Source organism: Cololabis saira, chromosome 5, assembly GCF_033807715.1.
Source record: "Cololabis saira isolate AMF1-May2022 chromosome 5, fColSai1.1, whole genome shotgun sequence".
NCBI lineage: Eukaryota > Metazoa > Chordata > Actinopteri > Beloniformes > Belonidae > Cololabis > Cololabis saira.
Genome location: NC_084591.1, coordinates 48,352,563 through 48,369,833, shown reverse-complemented (window position 1 = coordinate 48,369,833; position 17,271 = coordinate 48,352,563). Strand labels below are relative to the sequence as shown.

At 40.8% G+C, this 17,271-nt stretch overlaps 1 protein-coding gene and 4 non-coding genes across 5 annotated transcripts in view; all 5 read left to right on the top strand.

The window, feature by feature from the left end:
- Positions 1–1,361: 1,361 nt before the first annotated feature.
- Positions 1,362–1,433, top strand: trnap-agg (transfer RNA proline (anticodon AGG)). Its single transcript has one exon. It is a non-coding gene; the product is annotated as a tRNA-Pro (tRNA).
- A 5,816-nt stretch (positions 1,434–7,249) lies between these two features.
- On the top strand, positions 7,250–7,321 carry trnap-agg (transfer RNA proline (anticodon AGG)). The gene has a single exon. It is a non-coding gene; the product is annotated as a tRNA-Pro (tRNA).
- Positions 7,322–8,769: 1,448 nt separating this feature from the next.
- Positions 8,770–8,841, top strand: trnap-agg (transfer RNA proline (anticodon AGG)). Its single transcript has one exon. It is a non-coding gene; the product is annotated as a tRNA-Pro (tRNA).
- A 2,070-nt stretch (positions 8,842–10,911) lies between these two features.
- trnap-agg (transfer RNA proline (anticodon AGG)) lies at positions 10,912–10,983 on the top strand. Its single transcript has one exon. It is a non-coding gene; the product is annotated as a tRNA-Pro (tRNA).
- Positions 10,984–14,126: 3,143 nt separating this feature from the next.
- bbs2 (Bardet-Biedl syndrome 2) overlaps positions 14,127–17,271 on the top strand; it is a 40,183-nt gene continuing 37,038 nt past the window's right edge. Inside the window, exons 1-3 of the mRNA XM_061722728.1 lie at positions 14,127–14,176; positions 16,200–16,334; positions 16,943–17,170. Of these exons, the coding sequence (XP_061578712.1) occupies positions 16,221–16,334; positions 16,943–17,170 (342 nt within the window). The 5' untranslated portion in view covers positions 14,127–14,176; positions 16,200–16,220. The remainder of the gene's footprint in view (positions 14,177–16,199; positions 16,335–16,942; positions 17,171–17,271) is intronic.

The window sequence follows — 17,271 nt, the reverse complement described above, 5'->3', positions numbered from 1 at the left end:
ACTTTAAGCTTATTTTAATTTAAGGTATTTTATATTAATTTTAATTTATTAATTATTATTTTATTGATCTAATTTGCCTGAAGATGATTATTTTGTACTTTTGTCTGTTTGAATGGTTGTGTTAAAAAAATAAATCAGATGTTACTCAACAGTTACTCAGTACTTGTTTAGTTTTTTCACCAAGTACTTTTTTACTTTTACTCAAGTAATTATTTGGATGACTACTTTTTTACTTCTACTTGAGTCATATTATTCTGAAGTAACAGTACAATATTTGGCTCCTCTACCCAGCTCAGGTAGTGAGGAACTGCACTGGGCCGTGACGGCAAACAGAGCGTAAAGGAGACAGGGCTGAAGACAAATAGACGTGATGATCTGCGTTGGGTTTGGAGGGTTTGTTTCTCCAAAAAATATGTTGGAGAACTGATAAATGAAAAATCCCATAATGATGTCTTAAATAGCAGTATGGTATAACTATATATTTTTAATATATCTGTATTTTACTGGCAAGAATCAATATCTACTGTTACAAATTACAATACTGTATTTTAAAAATTAAAAAGAGAAATGATTTAAAGATGAATGAATTGAAAACCAAACAGCAGAGTTGTCTTTATACTTTAGTTTTGTTTGTTGATGTATGAATTCAAGATTTGTCCTGGTTTTTCTTCTCGTCTTCAAGGTTCAAGGTTCAAGGTTCAAGGTTCAAGGTTTCTTTATTTGTCACACCAAATATATGTCAGACATACAAAGGAAAGAAATGTTGTTTCCCTCTCATCCACGGTGCAGTTAAAAGCAGGTAAAAACAATAAAAACAATACATATAAAACAGACAACAGTAGTGCAACAAGTTATGGCAATAAAGTGCTATGAAGAGAAGCAGCTATGGAGTTCATGCACCTTAGACCAAGGACAGTGGGACTTTATTTCATTTATTAGTATTTATCCATATTTTTTATTCTAGGGAGAGTCAAACAAAGCAAAACAAAATAATAATTATAAAGATGTTATAATCCATGAAATATTTAGTTTTGGAATCAAGAGCCAAGATGGGGAAAGGAAATGTCCAAACATAATTGAAACGTTCCACAGCAACGTTCCTCCGTAATAAGACGCTATGGATTTTAATATTCTTCATTCAAATCTACACTGGACAATATCATGAAAAGATTAAAAGCATATGCAGAAATTTGGGCAGGAAAGTTTGTGATAATGAGGTGTGAGAGAATCCCCTGCAGTTCAGATCTGAGCCACCAGAGGGCGCCCTGCCCTGAGCGATATCAGCCCCAGAGCTGCCACATCACCTAATCCACCACAGGTTATGTGGAAACAGAGGGATGTGTGATGTCTAGGGTTGCTGTGGCTCGTTGGTCTAGGGGTATGATTCTCGCTTAGGGTGCGAGAGGTCCCGGGTTCAAATCCCGGACGAGCCCTGTTTTCTCACATTTATACATTTGGCAAAAAGAAAGTTCCTAGAAATGTTCCATGTTCCATCTCATTCAGTACAGATTTGAGAGTTAGTGGAGCAGATTATGACCCGGATCGTTCAGTTGCGGATACACGCATGAAAATTGGTACACATACTCGTCAAACCCCACTCTATTCAAAAGTACCGCGTGCCACGCTAAATTTTAGGGGACGGCCCCTAAAATCAAAGATGTCCGCCCATAAATGTGGTTTTTCCTTTATAACTCGAGATCCATCGATTTTAAGCCCCATAAATATATTGAATGTGATTATAAATGTGGGCATTGCGGAAATTTTGGTACCAAGTACATGTCTGTATCTATTACGGTTCTTGTAATACAGCATATAGCATATAGGTACTTTTACAGACTCGGGAGCAGGGCCGGATTTAGCCTGGCTGACTAGGTCCCCAAGTCCCCAAAATGCATAGAAAAAGATGCTCTATGCTGTCATCATTTCATCTTATATCCATATTTTATATTTCTTATTGGTTTTATATGTCGGATGCCCTACCTGACACTACCCTCTGCATTTACCCGGGCTTGGGACCGGCACAAATAGGACGCCTGCCCTGTTGAGGCTGCATTCATCTTTTTTTTTTTTTTTACTTTTTCTTTTCTTTTTTTTTCTTTTTTTACTTTTTTTATGTTTTTTGTCTTGTCTGTCTTGTCTGTCTATTTATGTTTGTTTATATTTATCCTTTCTTTCCTATGTATTTTTTGTCTTTTAGTTTATTTATACAAATAGGACACTGGCTTGTGCCCTGTTGAGGCTGCATTTATTTTTAATTTGGATATTATTATGTTTTTTTGTCCCTGTCTGTCTGCCTGCCTGCCTGCTTATTTATCCTTTTTTTCTTATGTCTTTTTTGAAACTCTGGAATTCTCTCCATTGATGCATGGTGTGCCGACCATGTCAGGTTCACGGCACCATCTATTTCTTCTGTCACCATGACCTTCTCTAGCCACTGGTACTCAAGTGCGATTTGGGGCCCAATGCCACCTGTACCTGTTTGGCATTTTGGTGGTAGGGGATTCTTTGTTTTAAAGGAGGCAGGAAGAATATTTGTAAATGTGTCAGGCAGTTCTGGAACTGACCTGACTTTATCACGTCCAAATCGGATTTTCTGTCTCTCCTGTCCCCCATTTTCCTGAGTGGGATGCTGGAAGACGGAGATGCTGGTCCCATGGAAGGATGTTGTGGCAGTTGTTGCGGATGGGTTGTGATCAATGTTGTCCATCACTGCAGTGGTAAACAACCCCTTACGCAAAATTGGTGGACAGACCACACCGTCTTCTACATACCTACTGACTGCAGCACCCCCCAACTGGGCTGAAATCTCCAGCACCCTGTCATACGAGATGCTGAGACCATGCTCATGCATCATTTCTACAAGACTTCTCTTTCTTGTTTTTGCAAAGACAGATAGTCCCATGTAGATGGGAAATGGGGTTTCTCTAGCTTTTGAATGCCTGTGTGTTGTAGCTTCTTTATATTGTGAGTAGCAGTTGTACTGTAGGAGTTGGGCAATGGCCTGGTCTGACTTTGAAGCTCCAAATCTCAGCTGTGATTTGATATCTCCTCCATGTTCAACCATGCTGATGAACTGAAGAAGAAGGTTAGGCGTGGCATTTTAAATAGCACCCTCTGGAAATGTGCCATCAAAACTACAAGGATGATCTAGTATGTTTTTCCTTAAAATCCTTGCTGCTTTGGAAATAAGTACTGCTTCTGAATATTCAGAAGACTGTGTAAGTGCTGTACTCACATCTTTATTGAAAGCAAGAAACACATCTCTTCCCTTTTTATGAGTCTGAAGTTCTGGAATTTCTGCTAGCAATCTTTCCTTTAATCTTGTGGATTTGACAGCTGGTGAGTCAATGCCAAGTTGTTCCAGACATTGTTGGTATAGATGTCTCATATCTGCAAGGCGAAAGGTGTTTGGACCTTCGGAATGATTGCTTGTTTCAACAATGTAAGTGACAAGTTCTGACAGAACTAGTGGGTAAATGTCCTGCTCATGATCAGTAGCACTTGCACCTTTCTGATTTTTTCTGAAGTGGGACCTTTCCCTGTTGTAGAGAGAAGTTAGGCAGCGATAGTGGTACTTAAACTCAAGGGCAATGGCATCTCCTACACCACCCAATTTGGCCAGGAGCTTACCATCGTTAAGTGTCTTTGCACACTCGTGCAACCTCTGGTGCACCTGTATCGTTTCAACCCTCCTGATATCAGATGCAGGTTCTATTTCCTCACATAAAATGCATGCTTGAACATCACAGCTTTTTCGTCTCTGCTTTGGATAAACATCCTCAGGCTCATTGCTGGAACCAGCAGACTGGCGTTTCCTCGCCCGATCCAATTTGGTGTTGTTAAACATCACGCGGCAGCTGTGATGGTATTTAGCCTGATTTTTTCTTAAAGTAGCATTAATACCATCACCTTCATCCAGCCTTTCTGGGTCCAGGATCAATGGCATTTGCTTCATTTCATGAAACAACGGTATGTTGGTAGCCATCATAGCATAGCCATCATGTTCAACATTGTAACTAGTTCGAGGTGATATTAGGACTGTGTCTTTTCTGTCTTTCTGACAAAGACAACATTTAGACCAGTCAGTTTTTATTTTTACAACCATGGGGTTTGAATCTGCCATTTTGGGTTTTGATTAAGGCCGAGGGGTTATCCTTTTACCACCAAATTAACCAAAAGAAAGTCACACATTCCTGTATGGGATACAACTAGGTTCAGTTTTCATTCAACCTACACCTAGCCCGATCATTCATCCAGTGCCATTTAAGTCCCGTGTGATCTGTACACCATCCGGGTAACTGAAGCCCCGTTACCTTTGGCTCGGCTCTCCCGCGCTGGCACACCCTGTCAATTCAGGTGCGGCTATCTAACTATATCTACTAACTAACAACTACAGTTTTCTAGTTAATGGATATGGGGCTGTCAGACAGCATTTGGGACACTAAACTATAACTATACTACATAAACAAGGATAATAATGCATTAGTATATCTAGATTAGCTGACACTGAACCCCATCATCATATCAGTTCATCTATCTTCTCCTTCTTTGACCGAAAGTATGCTAAACCAATTGCCCTTCCTGATACTACCCTCTGCATTTACCCGGGCTTGGGACCGGCACTAATAGGACACTGGCTTGTGTGTATTTTTTTTTAAATCTTTTTTGTTTTTTAATCTCTCTGTCTATCTCTATAACCTGAGTGTTCTGTTTATCCTGGCAAAAATGGTAACAAATTCATCCATGTCTAATGTATTTGTTATAGATTTCTCATGTGCCAAGATGACCAAGTTCTTTTTTCTTTCGTGCAACATGGTGCGACGGTAGGGGGTTAGGACACGTGCAAGTGTGGAGAAGGAACTCTCACATGAAGCTGAAGACACACCAATTACAAAGGCTGTCACATACAACTTGTGCAACAAAGGAAATGCTTTCTCGTATGTCTTCATGTGTTTAGACATAGTGGCCAGGTCTGGTTCATTTGGACAACATAACTTGGACAACATTGGCTTTGCAACAATGAGTTCGCTTTTCAGAGTCGCATAGTCTGTTCCAGTTCCAGTAAGTGCATGCAAAGGTTCCAACAAGGTAGAGTCTAGAAATCCCTCAGAAGAGGGTACATGGCTTGATATGGCTGTCATTAGGTCTAAATTCTTCTTTGAGAATATGTTTTCCATTTCTGAAATGGCCCTGTCGAGAATGCTGAGCAAGGATCTTTTGAGAGACTGAGAGAGGGTGATGGTGGGGTAATCAGTATCTGCATGACCCACAGTTGACAACACAACACTTTCACCAAGGCGTTTGCTCAATATTCTCCTTCTTTTAGGTTGATGTGACACACCCTGATCCTCTGCAGATAACTGTGAAAGCTCAGTCCAGCAATCCTCTTTACGGATGTCTTTCAAGGACTCCAGTGTTTGAGTAACAACCAAACCTGCAGAACACATATCCACAGCATGAGACTGTAGAATTCCATTTGCTGGTATTAAGAAACTAAGCACCCGCACTAGAAATGTGCCAATCTCAAAGAAATGTAGCCTCTTAATTTGAATTAAAAGGCCTGATGCTTCAGTGCACAAATCAACTGAGGCCTCATCATCCTCCGAAATCTCTGACAGGATAGTACAAAGACGTTCCTCGTTCTCAACAATGCACCTTGTCACATCATAATGGCTGGTCCAGCGAATTTTAATAAGTCGTCTGAGACAAGGAGCATCATACCTTTCTGACACATAGTGGTGACGGAAGAAGTTATACAGGGAATTGCAGAGATCAAAAAACTTTTTGGCATGTGGCTCACCCTGCATGGCATGCACAACCACTAAATGCAACTGGTGGTTGTAACAGTGAATGTATGGCACATATCTGTCCAGATTCTTTTGAAGTAGTGCTTGGACACCACCTTGTACTCCACTCATCACCGAAGCACCATCATAACACTGGCTAACTATATTGTCAGCACTGTAGCCAGCCTCAGAAATGTGTTTTAATATCTCAGTGCAGGTGTACTCAGCATCAAGTTGGTGCAAGCTAAATAATCCAATCAGGTGCTCCTCTGGTATGGATTTACTTACAAATCTTAGAATTATAGACAGGTTTTCTACATTTGTCCTGTCCCTTGTCCCATCACTTTTTATACAGAAGCCTGCAGAGTCAGCTTTTGAATATTTTTTCTGTATCTCTGCAAGAACCATGCTGGCAAATGTTGCAATTATTTCATTTTGAATACCTTTAGATGTGTATGTAGCATTTTTATTCATGATCTTAGCAATAGCAGCTAGCTTTTCATCCTTCACTAAGGTGTACTCAAATAACTTCAAAAATGACCAGAAGCAATGTCATCATGATCACCAGCATCAGCATTGCTGTGGTCACGTAGGTTTTCTTTTGTTCCACGGAGCCCCAGCTCGTTAACACAGAGAAACTTGATAACATCTCCAATGCTTTTAATATAGTACCGGTTCTTTTCAAGTGCTGTTTTACCAACCAGCATACTGTCAACTGTCGCTCCAGATGCCTCTCTGGACTTGTGTTCTGACCAGGTCGCTGCAGCCTGAATATGTTTCTGCAGTCCCCTTCCACTTTCAAGTGCCGCTTTCCAGTTAGTGTAACCCTGCATGGTAAAAACAACATCCCGTTCATTACCAACACTGCTATATTTTTTAGACAGGGGAAACAGAAACATGCGTCTTTTTCGACAGAGTACTCAAGCCATGGTCATGTGCGGTACCAGGCATGACTAAATGCATGTGATGTCGCACCAAATGCACGTTTGGGGTATGAATTTAATATGGGTTGGAATGGTGCCTCTTCATTCAAGTCTGTGCTCACTAGAGCCGAGCCCGACTCGAGCGAGACAGCAGAGTCTGTGGCTGCACCGGCCGGTGTTGAGCCACTGTTTGTGGGGGGGGGCATGAACAGCAGCAGCCTCCGCGTTAGCAACAGTGCTAACAGACGTGCTAGGGACTGCGCTCACTGCAGAGGCAGACGCAGCACGAGGCTTGCTTTTGTCTATGGGCTTAAAGAAGCGATGCATGTCTCTTGCTTGATATCAGCAGACTGAACAGACGGGAGCACCTAGGCTGTGATTATAAACTTTATTTTCTTAGACAAAAAAAAGCACTGAAAAGTATTTTCTCATTTTCTGTGTCTGAGCATGGATAACTGCTGATTGGTGGACCTGTTGCTGGAGGCTCCGCTGGAACACTAATTTCCGCCTGCAGGGGGTGCTGTTGGGACACAACACTCAGGCTCGTTGGTCTAGGGGTATGATTCTCGCTTAGGGTGCGAGAGGTCCCGGGTTCAAATCCCGGACGAGCCCCTTTATTGCCCCTCGAGTCGGGTTGCTGCTGATAATATAATGGATCCATGGGTTGCTACCGCCGCCATTCAGGCCGACTCGACATGTACCCTGAATTCCAATCTCCACCCTCAGACACACCGGTCACTAACATCAACACAGGTTGTAGACATTTTTTGCTCATATGTGCTGTGCTTTTTTTGTGTACTATATGGATGTTTTATTCCAATGATTATTGGTTGTGATGAGGTTAACTCCCCACACCACCTTCAAATGTTGCTATATGGTTCTGTGTTTTGGCCTTGATGAGTGATGGTTTTCACCTGTGCTCATTACCACACCTGTGGTTATTTATACGGGTTCCTTTCTCTGTATCGCTGTTGCCCTGATGAAGGCCAGATAGGCCCAAACATGTTGGCAGCCCTCTTCTAATAAAGGCTTTTTTATCTTTTTATCCACCTCGTCTCCAGTGCCTGGATCTTTAGCTTCTATTTTTCCACATTTGTTCAAGTTCTTTTGTTTTCATTTTATATTAGACAAATCCTCAGTTGAGCTGGTGTTGAATAAACAAGACTTGCTTTTCTTTAATCTGAGTACAGTGTTTGAATTAAGATTCCCTATGTTAATAGAAATGCATTAATGTAAATACTAGCAAGATAGTTTTAGATCCAACACAAACAAGTCAGGCAGTTATTTGGTTATTCATTTATTTATGACCACAAAATTTCAGCAAGTTAAACAAAAACGTTGCAGTAAATAGTGATAATATAACTGTAATATTTAGCTCAGGTTACCATCAATTTATATGCTCTCTTTCCTCCCTTCTTCCCTTCCTCCCTTCACCTGAACACACCACCAGGGTTAAACACATGGATGAAAATAGGCTAAATGTCCTCTCAATCGATACATCTCAGTGTCATGAGATCAATATGTTCAAAACAGAGATATTATTCAAAATATCACTAAAGAAACATCTTGCTTTTGAGTCTGATTAAACACCAACCATTAGAAGAAAAAAAAAAACGAATGAAACTGACAAATATTATGGTAGTCTCCACTCAATATGTGCAATATTCTTTCATTCATTCATTTTCATAGTGTATATATATTTACATTTCCTGTTTCTTTTTTTTCTTTTTTTTTTTTTTTACATAGTGTTTACATGGGTGCACTTTTATGGAGCTGCTGCTTAATCTCATTATATCATTATAAGCACAATAAAGGCTTTCTATTCTATACTATTCTATTCTATTCTATTCTATTCTATTCTACTACCCTTTATCAATCACTGCAAACAGTGATTTCTGTACTTTCACTGAGATCTATGTTTCGTCTCTAACAGTGTGGTTTAATTTCCCGCCACCAGAGGGCGCTGGAGAGTCACATGGTGTCAGAGATGAGGCTGCCACATCACCAGAACCTTTTAGTCCTGGTTCTCTCTAGAGGAACTGTATTTATGTGTTGAACCAGGCTCGTTGGTCTAGGGGTATGATTCTCGCTTAGGGTGCGAGAGGTCCCGGGTTCAAATCCCGGACGAGCCCTGTTTTAAAATCCTGGGGTCCCATAAACTCACAGGAACAACTTTGGAAATGTTTAGAATGTCTATAGATCCACAAAAGATCAGTGTTGCAACTCAGTCCAATGAAACTAACATAGTAAATGCAGAACTAAAAGTGGATTTTCTTTTATATTTCATAGACCATCATTGTCATTCTTGGTTCCAACGCCGTGTGGACGGTCTGTATTCTCTGCAGAAGATGCAACCAAAGAAGAAAAAGTAAAAGTGTAAAGTTTTATGGAGGACCTGGGTCAGATTCTGGGCGGTTGTGTGCAGAGGTGTTAGTAACGAGTTACAGTTACTCCGTTACATTTACTTGAGTAAGTTTTGGGAAATGTTGTACTTTTAGGAGTAGTTTTGAATCACTGTACTTTTTACTTTTACTTGAGTAGATTTGTGAAGAAGAAACTGTTCCTCTTCCTCCGCTACATTAGGCTACGTTGAGCTGTTACTTTTCTTTTATCCCTTTTATCCACGTACGCGTCAATCTCATGACATCACTGGGTGATTCTTTGGGAAAAATGTTAGTTTTTGCATGTTTTGTCACATTTACACAGACTCAAACACACACAGAGTTTCTATGAGTTCATGTTTGTTCTAGTTCTGCCTGGTTAAAAAAGAAAAGTACAAAGGCTGGAAATTTTGTGCTACTTGTGCTTAATTATTTATTATTTATTAAAGTACTTGAATTTACTTTAAGCTTATTTTAATTTAAGGTATTTTATATTAATTTTAATTTATTAATTATTATTTTATTGATCTAATTTGCCTGAAGATGATTATTTTGTACTTTTGTCTGTTTGAATGGTTGTGTTAAAAAAATAAATCAGATGTTACTCAACAGTTACTCAGTACTTGTTTAGTTTTTTCACCAAGTACTTTTTTACTTTTACTCAAGTAATTATTTGGATGACTACTTTTTTACTTCTACTTGAGTCATATTATTCTGAAGTAACAGTACAATATTTGGCTCCTCTACCCAGCTCAGGTAGTGAGGAACTGCACTGGGCCATGACGGCAAACAGAGCGTAAAGGAGACAGGGCTGAAGACAAATAGACGTGATGATCTGCGTTGGGTTTGGAGGGTTTGTTTCTCCAAAAAATATGTTGGAGAACTGATAAATGAAAAATCCCATAATGATGTCTTAAATAGCAGTATGGTATAACTATATATTTTTAATATATCTGTATTTTACTGGCAAGAATCAATATCTACTGTTACAAATTACAATACTGTATTTTAAAAATTAAAAAGAGAAATGATTTAAAGATGAATGAATTGAAAACCAAACAGCAGAGTTGTCTTTATACTTTAGTTTTGTTTGTTGATGTATGAATTCAAGATTTGTCCTGGTTTTTCTTCTCGTCTTCAAGGTTCAAGGTTCAAGGTTCAAGGTTCAAGGTTTCTTTATTTGTCACACCAAATATATGTCAGACATACAAAGGAAAGAAATGTTGTTTCCCTCTCATCCACGGTGCAGTTAAAAGCAGGTAAAAACAATAAAAACAATACATATAAAACAGACAACAGTAGTGCAACAAGTTATGGCAATAAAGTGCTATGAAGAGAAGCAGCTATGGAGTTCATGCACCTTAGACCAAGGACAGTGGGACTTTATTTCATTTATTAGTATTTATCCATATTTTTTATTCTAGGGAGAGTCAAACAAAGCAAAACAAAATAATAATTATAAAGATGTTATAATCCATGAAATATTTAGTTTTGGAATCAAGAGCCAAGATGGGGAAAGGAAATGTCCAAACATAATTGAAACGTTCCACAGCAACGTTCCTCCGTAATAAGACGCTATGGATTTTAATATTCTTCATTCAAATCTACACTGGACAATATCATGAAAAGATTAAAAGCATATGCAGAAATTTGGGCAGGAAAGTTTGTGATAATGAGGTGTGAGAGAATCCCCTGCAGTTCAGATCTGAGCCACCAGAGGGCGCCCTGCCCTGAGCGATATCAGCCCCAGAGCTGCCACATCACCTAATCCACCACAGGTTATGTGGAAACAGAGGGATGTGTGATGTCTAGGGTTGCTGTGGCTCGTTGGTCTAGGGGTATGATTCTCGCTTAGGGTGCGAGAGGTCCCGGGTTCAAATCCCGGACGAGCCCACTTTTATGATTTCTGTCCCAATTGCACACCCTAAACCATCACATGATGATGATTCTGATGATTCTCCCCCAACAGATGATGCTGCTGTGATTCTCCATATTCAACATCTTGCATCAAACACACGGGCACAATCACGCATATTCAGCACATAATAGGCCGTGCAGAACATCCCAAATGCTTCTGATATTACAGTTTTTCACAATTGTTTAAACACATTTCCTGATAGACTACCTCACTTTCTCAAAACTCTAAACAAAAATTACAAAACTCACACACAAAATGCAAAATCCTACACTTCTCTTGCAAAAGCACACTCTACCCTCAAAACAGTGTTAACTCTTCACTAAATGGTATTTCCTTCTCAAATGCCAAACACATACATCATTTGAGTAGACATTTCTAAGCACCCACTGAACACTGATGTGCAGAATGGAAGACACTATAGTATGAATGGAAAACACTATATGAATGCCTCAGTGTTACACCTTCAGCTGTTGGATGTAATGTATCACCATATAGTATTCTTATGTATAGGCTACTCAAATAGTAAACAACACACAATTATTTACTGTAACAACAAATAATATTTTACAGTACAGTATTTGGACTCAAAATGTGCAGTCCACTGGACATCACAGCAAGCTGTGGATGAAAACTTGACAGAAAATAGAAACAGAACAAAAGTATTAGGCTGCATCCTGCCTTTCATCCCTGGCTGGCCACAGGACCTCGTCCACGTCGCAGGTGATGTTCTCCCTGGCCAATCAGCGGGGGAACAATCTCCTACAATGCCGCATGAAGCCTTGACAGGCCTCAGCAGTGACATCGCCACATGCGTCCTCCATGGCCTGCAGCAGTGGGATCCGTGTCTGAGGATTTCTCTCGTATACCTTCCATCTCCAGGCAGAGAAAAACTCCTCAATTGGGTTGAGGAAGGGAGTATGGAGGAAGATATAGGACATCAACTTCTGGATGGACCCTGAACCACTCACGGACCAGAGCAGCCCGGTGGAAACTGACATTGTCCCAGATAACAACGAACCTGACCACCTCTGTGTCCTCCATCTGGTCTGGCTGGACAATGATATTGTAGAGCTGGTCCAGGAATGCTAGAAGAAGTGCAGGGTTGTAGGGGCCAAGGGTGGCATGGTGATGGAGGACGCCGTGGTAATTGATGGCAGCACACATTGTTATGTTCCCTCCACGTTGGCCAGGACCTCTGTGACGGCACGCTGGCCGATGATATTCCTCCCTCTGCGCCTTCTTCTTACAAGGTTGAACCCCGCTTCATCAATGAATATGAATTCAATGGCAAATTGCTGATTGCATATTGCACAACAGCCTTTGGAGTTTAGAAATGTGATTGACTGTGTGTTCTGTGTGAACAGCAAGAGAGGGAATTCAGGAAGAGTGTGCAGGATATTGGGAATTGTGTGTAGTGTTGTGAGAAATGTGTGGTATGGAATGGGAATTTGAGTCTAGAGCAGTAAATGTGCTTGGAGTTCAGCAGGATTGGTTCAGACACCTGAAACATGAGTTTCAGGTTGTGCACATTGTGTCTGATGTTCCAATAAATGTGTTTAAACAATTGTGAAAAACTGTAACAAAATGTAACGAACAAAGACATCGTTTCATATAAGCTTTTGAGAATATCATTTTTTTCATTTTAAGAGACGCAAAGTACAGTTTACATTAATTTTTCAAATGTACAATACAATGCTGTTATTTCATTTGTAGTTATGTATGTAATATTTACCTAGTACAGTTTTTCACAATTGTTTACTGTAAACATATTTCCTGATAGACTACATCACTTTCTCAAAACTCTAAACACAAATTAAAAAACTCACACACAAAATGCAAAATCCTACACTTCTCTTGCAAAAGCACACTCTACCCTCAAAACAGTGTTAACTCTTCACTAAGTGGTATTTCCTTCTCAAATGCCAAACACACACATCATTTGAGTAGACATTTCTAAGCACCCACTGAACACTGATGTGCAGAATGGAAGACACTATAGTATGAATGGAAAACACTATATGAATGGCTCAGTAGAATCATGCATTTGTATGTTCAGTGTTACGCCTTCAGCTGTTGGATGGAATATATCCCCATATAGTATTCAAATAGAAAACAACACACAATTCTTTACTGTAACAACAACTAATATTTTACAGTATTTGGACTCAAAATGTGCAGTCCACTGGACATCACAGCAGCTGCTACCTCTCTCAATATTGACCATCCATTGTTCTCCAAACAAACCAGGAGCTCACCTGTCACCCTTTATGGCAAATTGCTGATTGCATATCTCACAACAGCCTTTGGAGTTTAGAAATGTGATTGACTGTGTGTTCTGTGTGAACAGCAAGAGAGGGAATTCAGGAAGAGTGTGCAGGATATTGGCAATTGTGTGTAGTGTTGTGAGAAATGTGTGGTATGGAATGGGAATTTGAGTCTAGAGCAGTAAATGTGCTTGGAGTTCAGCAGGAATGGTTCAGCCAGGATTGGTTCAGAAACATGAGTTTCAGGTTGTGCACATTGTGTCTGATGTTCCAATAAATGTGTTTAACCCTTGTGCTGTCTTTGGGTCAAGGAAGAAGGAAGGGAAGAAGGAAGGAAAGAAGGAAGGAAGGGAAAAAAGAAGGAAGGGAGGAAAGAAGGAAGGAAGGAAAGAATGGAGGAAAGAAGGGAAAAAGAAGGAAGGAAGGGAGGAAAGAAGGAAGGAAGAAAAGAAGGAAAGAAGGGAGGAAAGAAGGAAGGGAGGAAAGAAGGAAGGGAGAAAAGAAGAAAGGAAGGAAAGAAGGGAGGAAAGAAGGAAGGAAGGGAAAAAAAGAAGGAAGGAAGGAAAAAAAGAAGGAAGGAAGGGAGAAAAGAAGGAAGGAAGGAAAGAAGGGAGGAAAGAAAGAAGGAAGGAAAAAAAGAATGAATGAAGGAAAGGAGAAAACAAGGAAAGAATGTACAAGGGGAGAAAAGAAGGAAGGGAGAAAAGAGGAAGGGAGAAGGAAGGACAGGGGAATTAGGTCATTTTGACCCGAAGACAGTACAAGGGTTACAGTAAACAATTGTGAAAAACTGTATTACGCACAGTCTTTGCAGAAAACTCTTTTGGCTTTTATTTTGAAAAGCCCAGACCGGACGTCCTCCGCGACACCAACACAAGCCGCGGCTGCAGACGGGACAGCTAAGGTACGAATTTCTGCTAAAATCACGCTCTCTGTCACGCTTTACTCACTAGGTGTTATATCTAAGACACCAAAGAGGCGATATTAGCCATCCATGCCAAGTTTGCAAAGGATTTAAGTTTAAAATAAAAATGATTTTACATTATTTGAAAGCTTAATATTTTTCCTCATTGTTACTACATCGCTTGTGCTGTGCGACAATGACAACTTTTAGTTTTTACTATATTGTCATTCCAGTCCAGGAAATCACAGATAGAGATTAGCGAGGTGAACAGCTTTAGTTTGCCACCCGCTGTTGCTAGGCAACGGGACTGGTTGCTAGGCAACCGGACTGGTTACTGGGCGGTAAAGCCTGTAATTACATTAGTGCAACAAAATCACTACACCGGTGTTCTGGCCATTTCTGCTCCCTGCCGAGAAATGCTACTGTCAGGTTCTGCGCGTGCGCACAGTCAATTTTCAAAGTTTGACTGCCACGCTAAATTGATAATAATATGGGATGTTCAGTATTTGATCCTTCAAAATACACTACCCATGACATGAATCACATTACACTTTGTGAACATTATATGATAAAGAGAAAAAAAACGCAATTCTATCGCTTTATTTGATATTCATTCAGTCATTGGCCTTTATTTAATCAGGCAGGTCATTAAGAACATTCTTATTTACAATTACGGCCTGGCAAGAGACAAGGACCACTTGGGGGAAGAGGAAGTGGGCTAGGGAGTAAAACAGTAAAATTGTAGCTCTGCAAAGGTAGAAAACCTTTAGGTAGCATTTTTTGGCAAAGCAGCAAAAAATGGCCGAACACCGGAACCTACCGGGGTTCCTGGTCAAACTTATTTGATGTTTTATGTCGATAAGAATGAATATAAACAGTCTGGAGCCGTCTTGTCTTTCAGAGGTGAATAATAATCCAGGTGCCATAAAGTAAAAATCCAGTCCAAGTTGTTCCAACCAAACACTAGAGCAGCTGGTCTGCAGGTAGATGGAAGGTCCTTAGTGAAAACACCTGCTCTAAATCTACAGGCTGATCCAGAAACAGCAGGGTTTTTACTTCATGGCATCTGGATTAAACACTTCTGCAAAAAAAAACCAATTCCCAGTACTGGAGTTGAGGGGGGATGAGGGGGGATGGCATCCCCCTGAAATAAAAACGGTCCAAATCATCCCCCCCTGAAATAAAAACGGTCCAAATCATCCCCCCTGTAAAACTGCCATCCCTCCTTTCCATCCCTTATGTCATTTCATCAATGAATGTGGTTTTACTGCTATTTCAACATTTAGAGTCATCACCAGAAAAATAACTTATTTGACGATTTTCACCTGTTTCAAGTACATTTTCACTTGAAATAAGTAGAAAAATCTGCCAGTGGGACAAGATTTATCTTCTCATTACAAACAAAAAAATCTTGTTCCACTGGCAGATTTTTCTACTTATTTTAAGTGAAAATCTACTTGAAACAGGTGAAAATTGTTGTTTTTTCCAGTGATGAGTCTTGTTTTAAGTGTAATGAGATTTTTTTTTACTAAAATGAGACATTTTAACTAGAAATAAGACAAATATTCTTGTTAAGATTGTGAGTTTTTGCAGTGATCCATTTTACTTATCCTGTGAAGGACAGAGTCATATTGATAAGTTCAGAAAAGTGTTTTTTATTGTTGTGTTTTGATGTATTTGATGTAAGTCCAGTGGATATTTAAAGCTTACAGAAGGCTGCATTTAACTGCTGCTATGTCATTCCTGCAGTATTTCTGCAGCTGTTTTGGTCACTGCTATTATTTGTAATATATTATATTATTTGTAATCAGCACAAATTATTTGTCCCCATATGATCAAATCCACCATCCCCCCTGATTTTCTTCTACAACTCCAGTACTGCCTATTCCCATGTTGCAAACAGCAGAAATTGCTGTATCATTGTCTTCACATGCTTCTTCGGGGGGTTGGAACAACTGCTGGACAGGATTTTAACTTTATGGCACCTGGATTATGATTCACCTGTGCTGTGTTTCCTGGACAGGGACAGGGATCAGGCAGCAGGATGGTTCCCATATTCACCCTGAAGCTGAACCACAAGATCAACCCCCGCATGGTGACGGTGGGCCGGTTCGACGGGGAGCACCCCTGCCTCACCGCAGCCACCCAGGCGGGGAAGGTGAGGGCTCAGCCGGGGCCCAGGGCCGGCCCAGGGCCGGCCCAGGCCTCCACGGGGCCCGGGGCCCGGGGAATCATCTGATTTTTGGTTTTGATTTCCTCCCTTCCTTCCTTTCTTCTTTCCTCCCCTCGTACATTCTTTCCTTGTTTTCTCCTTTCCTTCCTTCATTCTTTTTTCCCTTCCTTACTTCTTTCCTCCCTTCTTTCTTTTCTCCATTCCTTCCTTCTTTTCTCTATTCCTTCCTTCTTTTCTCCCTCCCTTCCTTCCTTCCTTCCTTCCTTCCTTCCTTCCTTCCTTCCTTCCTTCCTTCCTTCCTTCCTTCCTTCCTTCCTTCCTCCCCTCGTACATTCTTTCCTTGTTTTCTCGTTTCCTTCCTTCCTTCTTTTCTCCATTCCTTCCTTCCTTCCTTCCTTCCTTCCTTCCTTCCTTCCTTCCTTCCTTCCTTCCTTCCTTCCTTCCTTCCTTCCTTCCTTCCTTCCTTCCTTCCTTCCCTCCATTCAGTGTTTGTGTCCGTCATTTCTTTTCATTGTGAGTTACCATGTTCCTAACGTCCTCCTCCACGGTTCTTTAACTTCACCAGCTGTCTTTTCTTTCCTCCTCATCCCCAGGTTTTTATCCACAACCCTCACACTCGCGGCCAGAGAGCGGCGGCTCACCGGCTGAGCCAGAGCAGCCAGGACTCGGACATCTCCCTGCTGAACATCAACCAGGCGGTGACGTGTCTGACGGCAGGAACTCTGGGGCCGAACACGGCCGGGGACACGCTGTTGGTGGGCTCTCAGACCAACCTGCTGGCCTACGACGTCCACGACAACGCTGACATCTTCTACAGAGAGGTAAGTGTATGGAGCTAGAACAGTCTCATAATTCACAAATGCACACGCCGATCCACAAATGCACAGGACAAAATTCACAAATGCACAAAACGATTCACAAA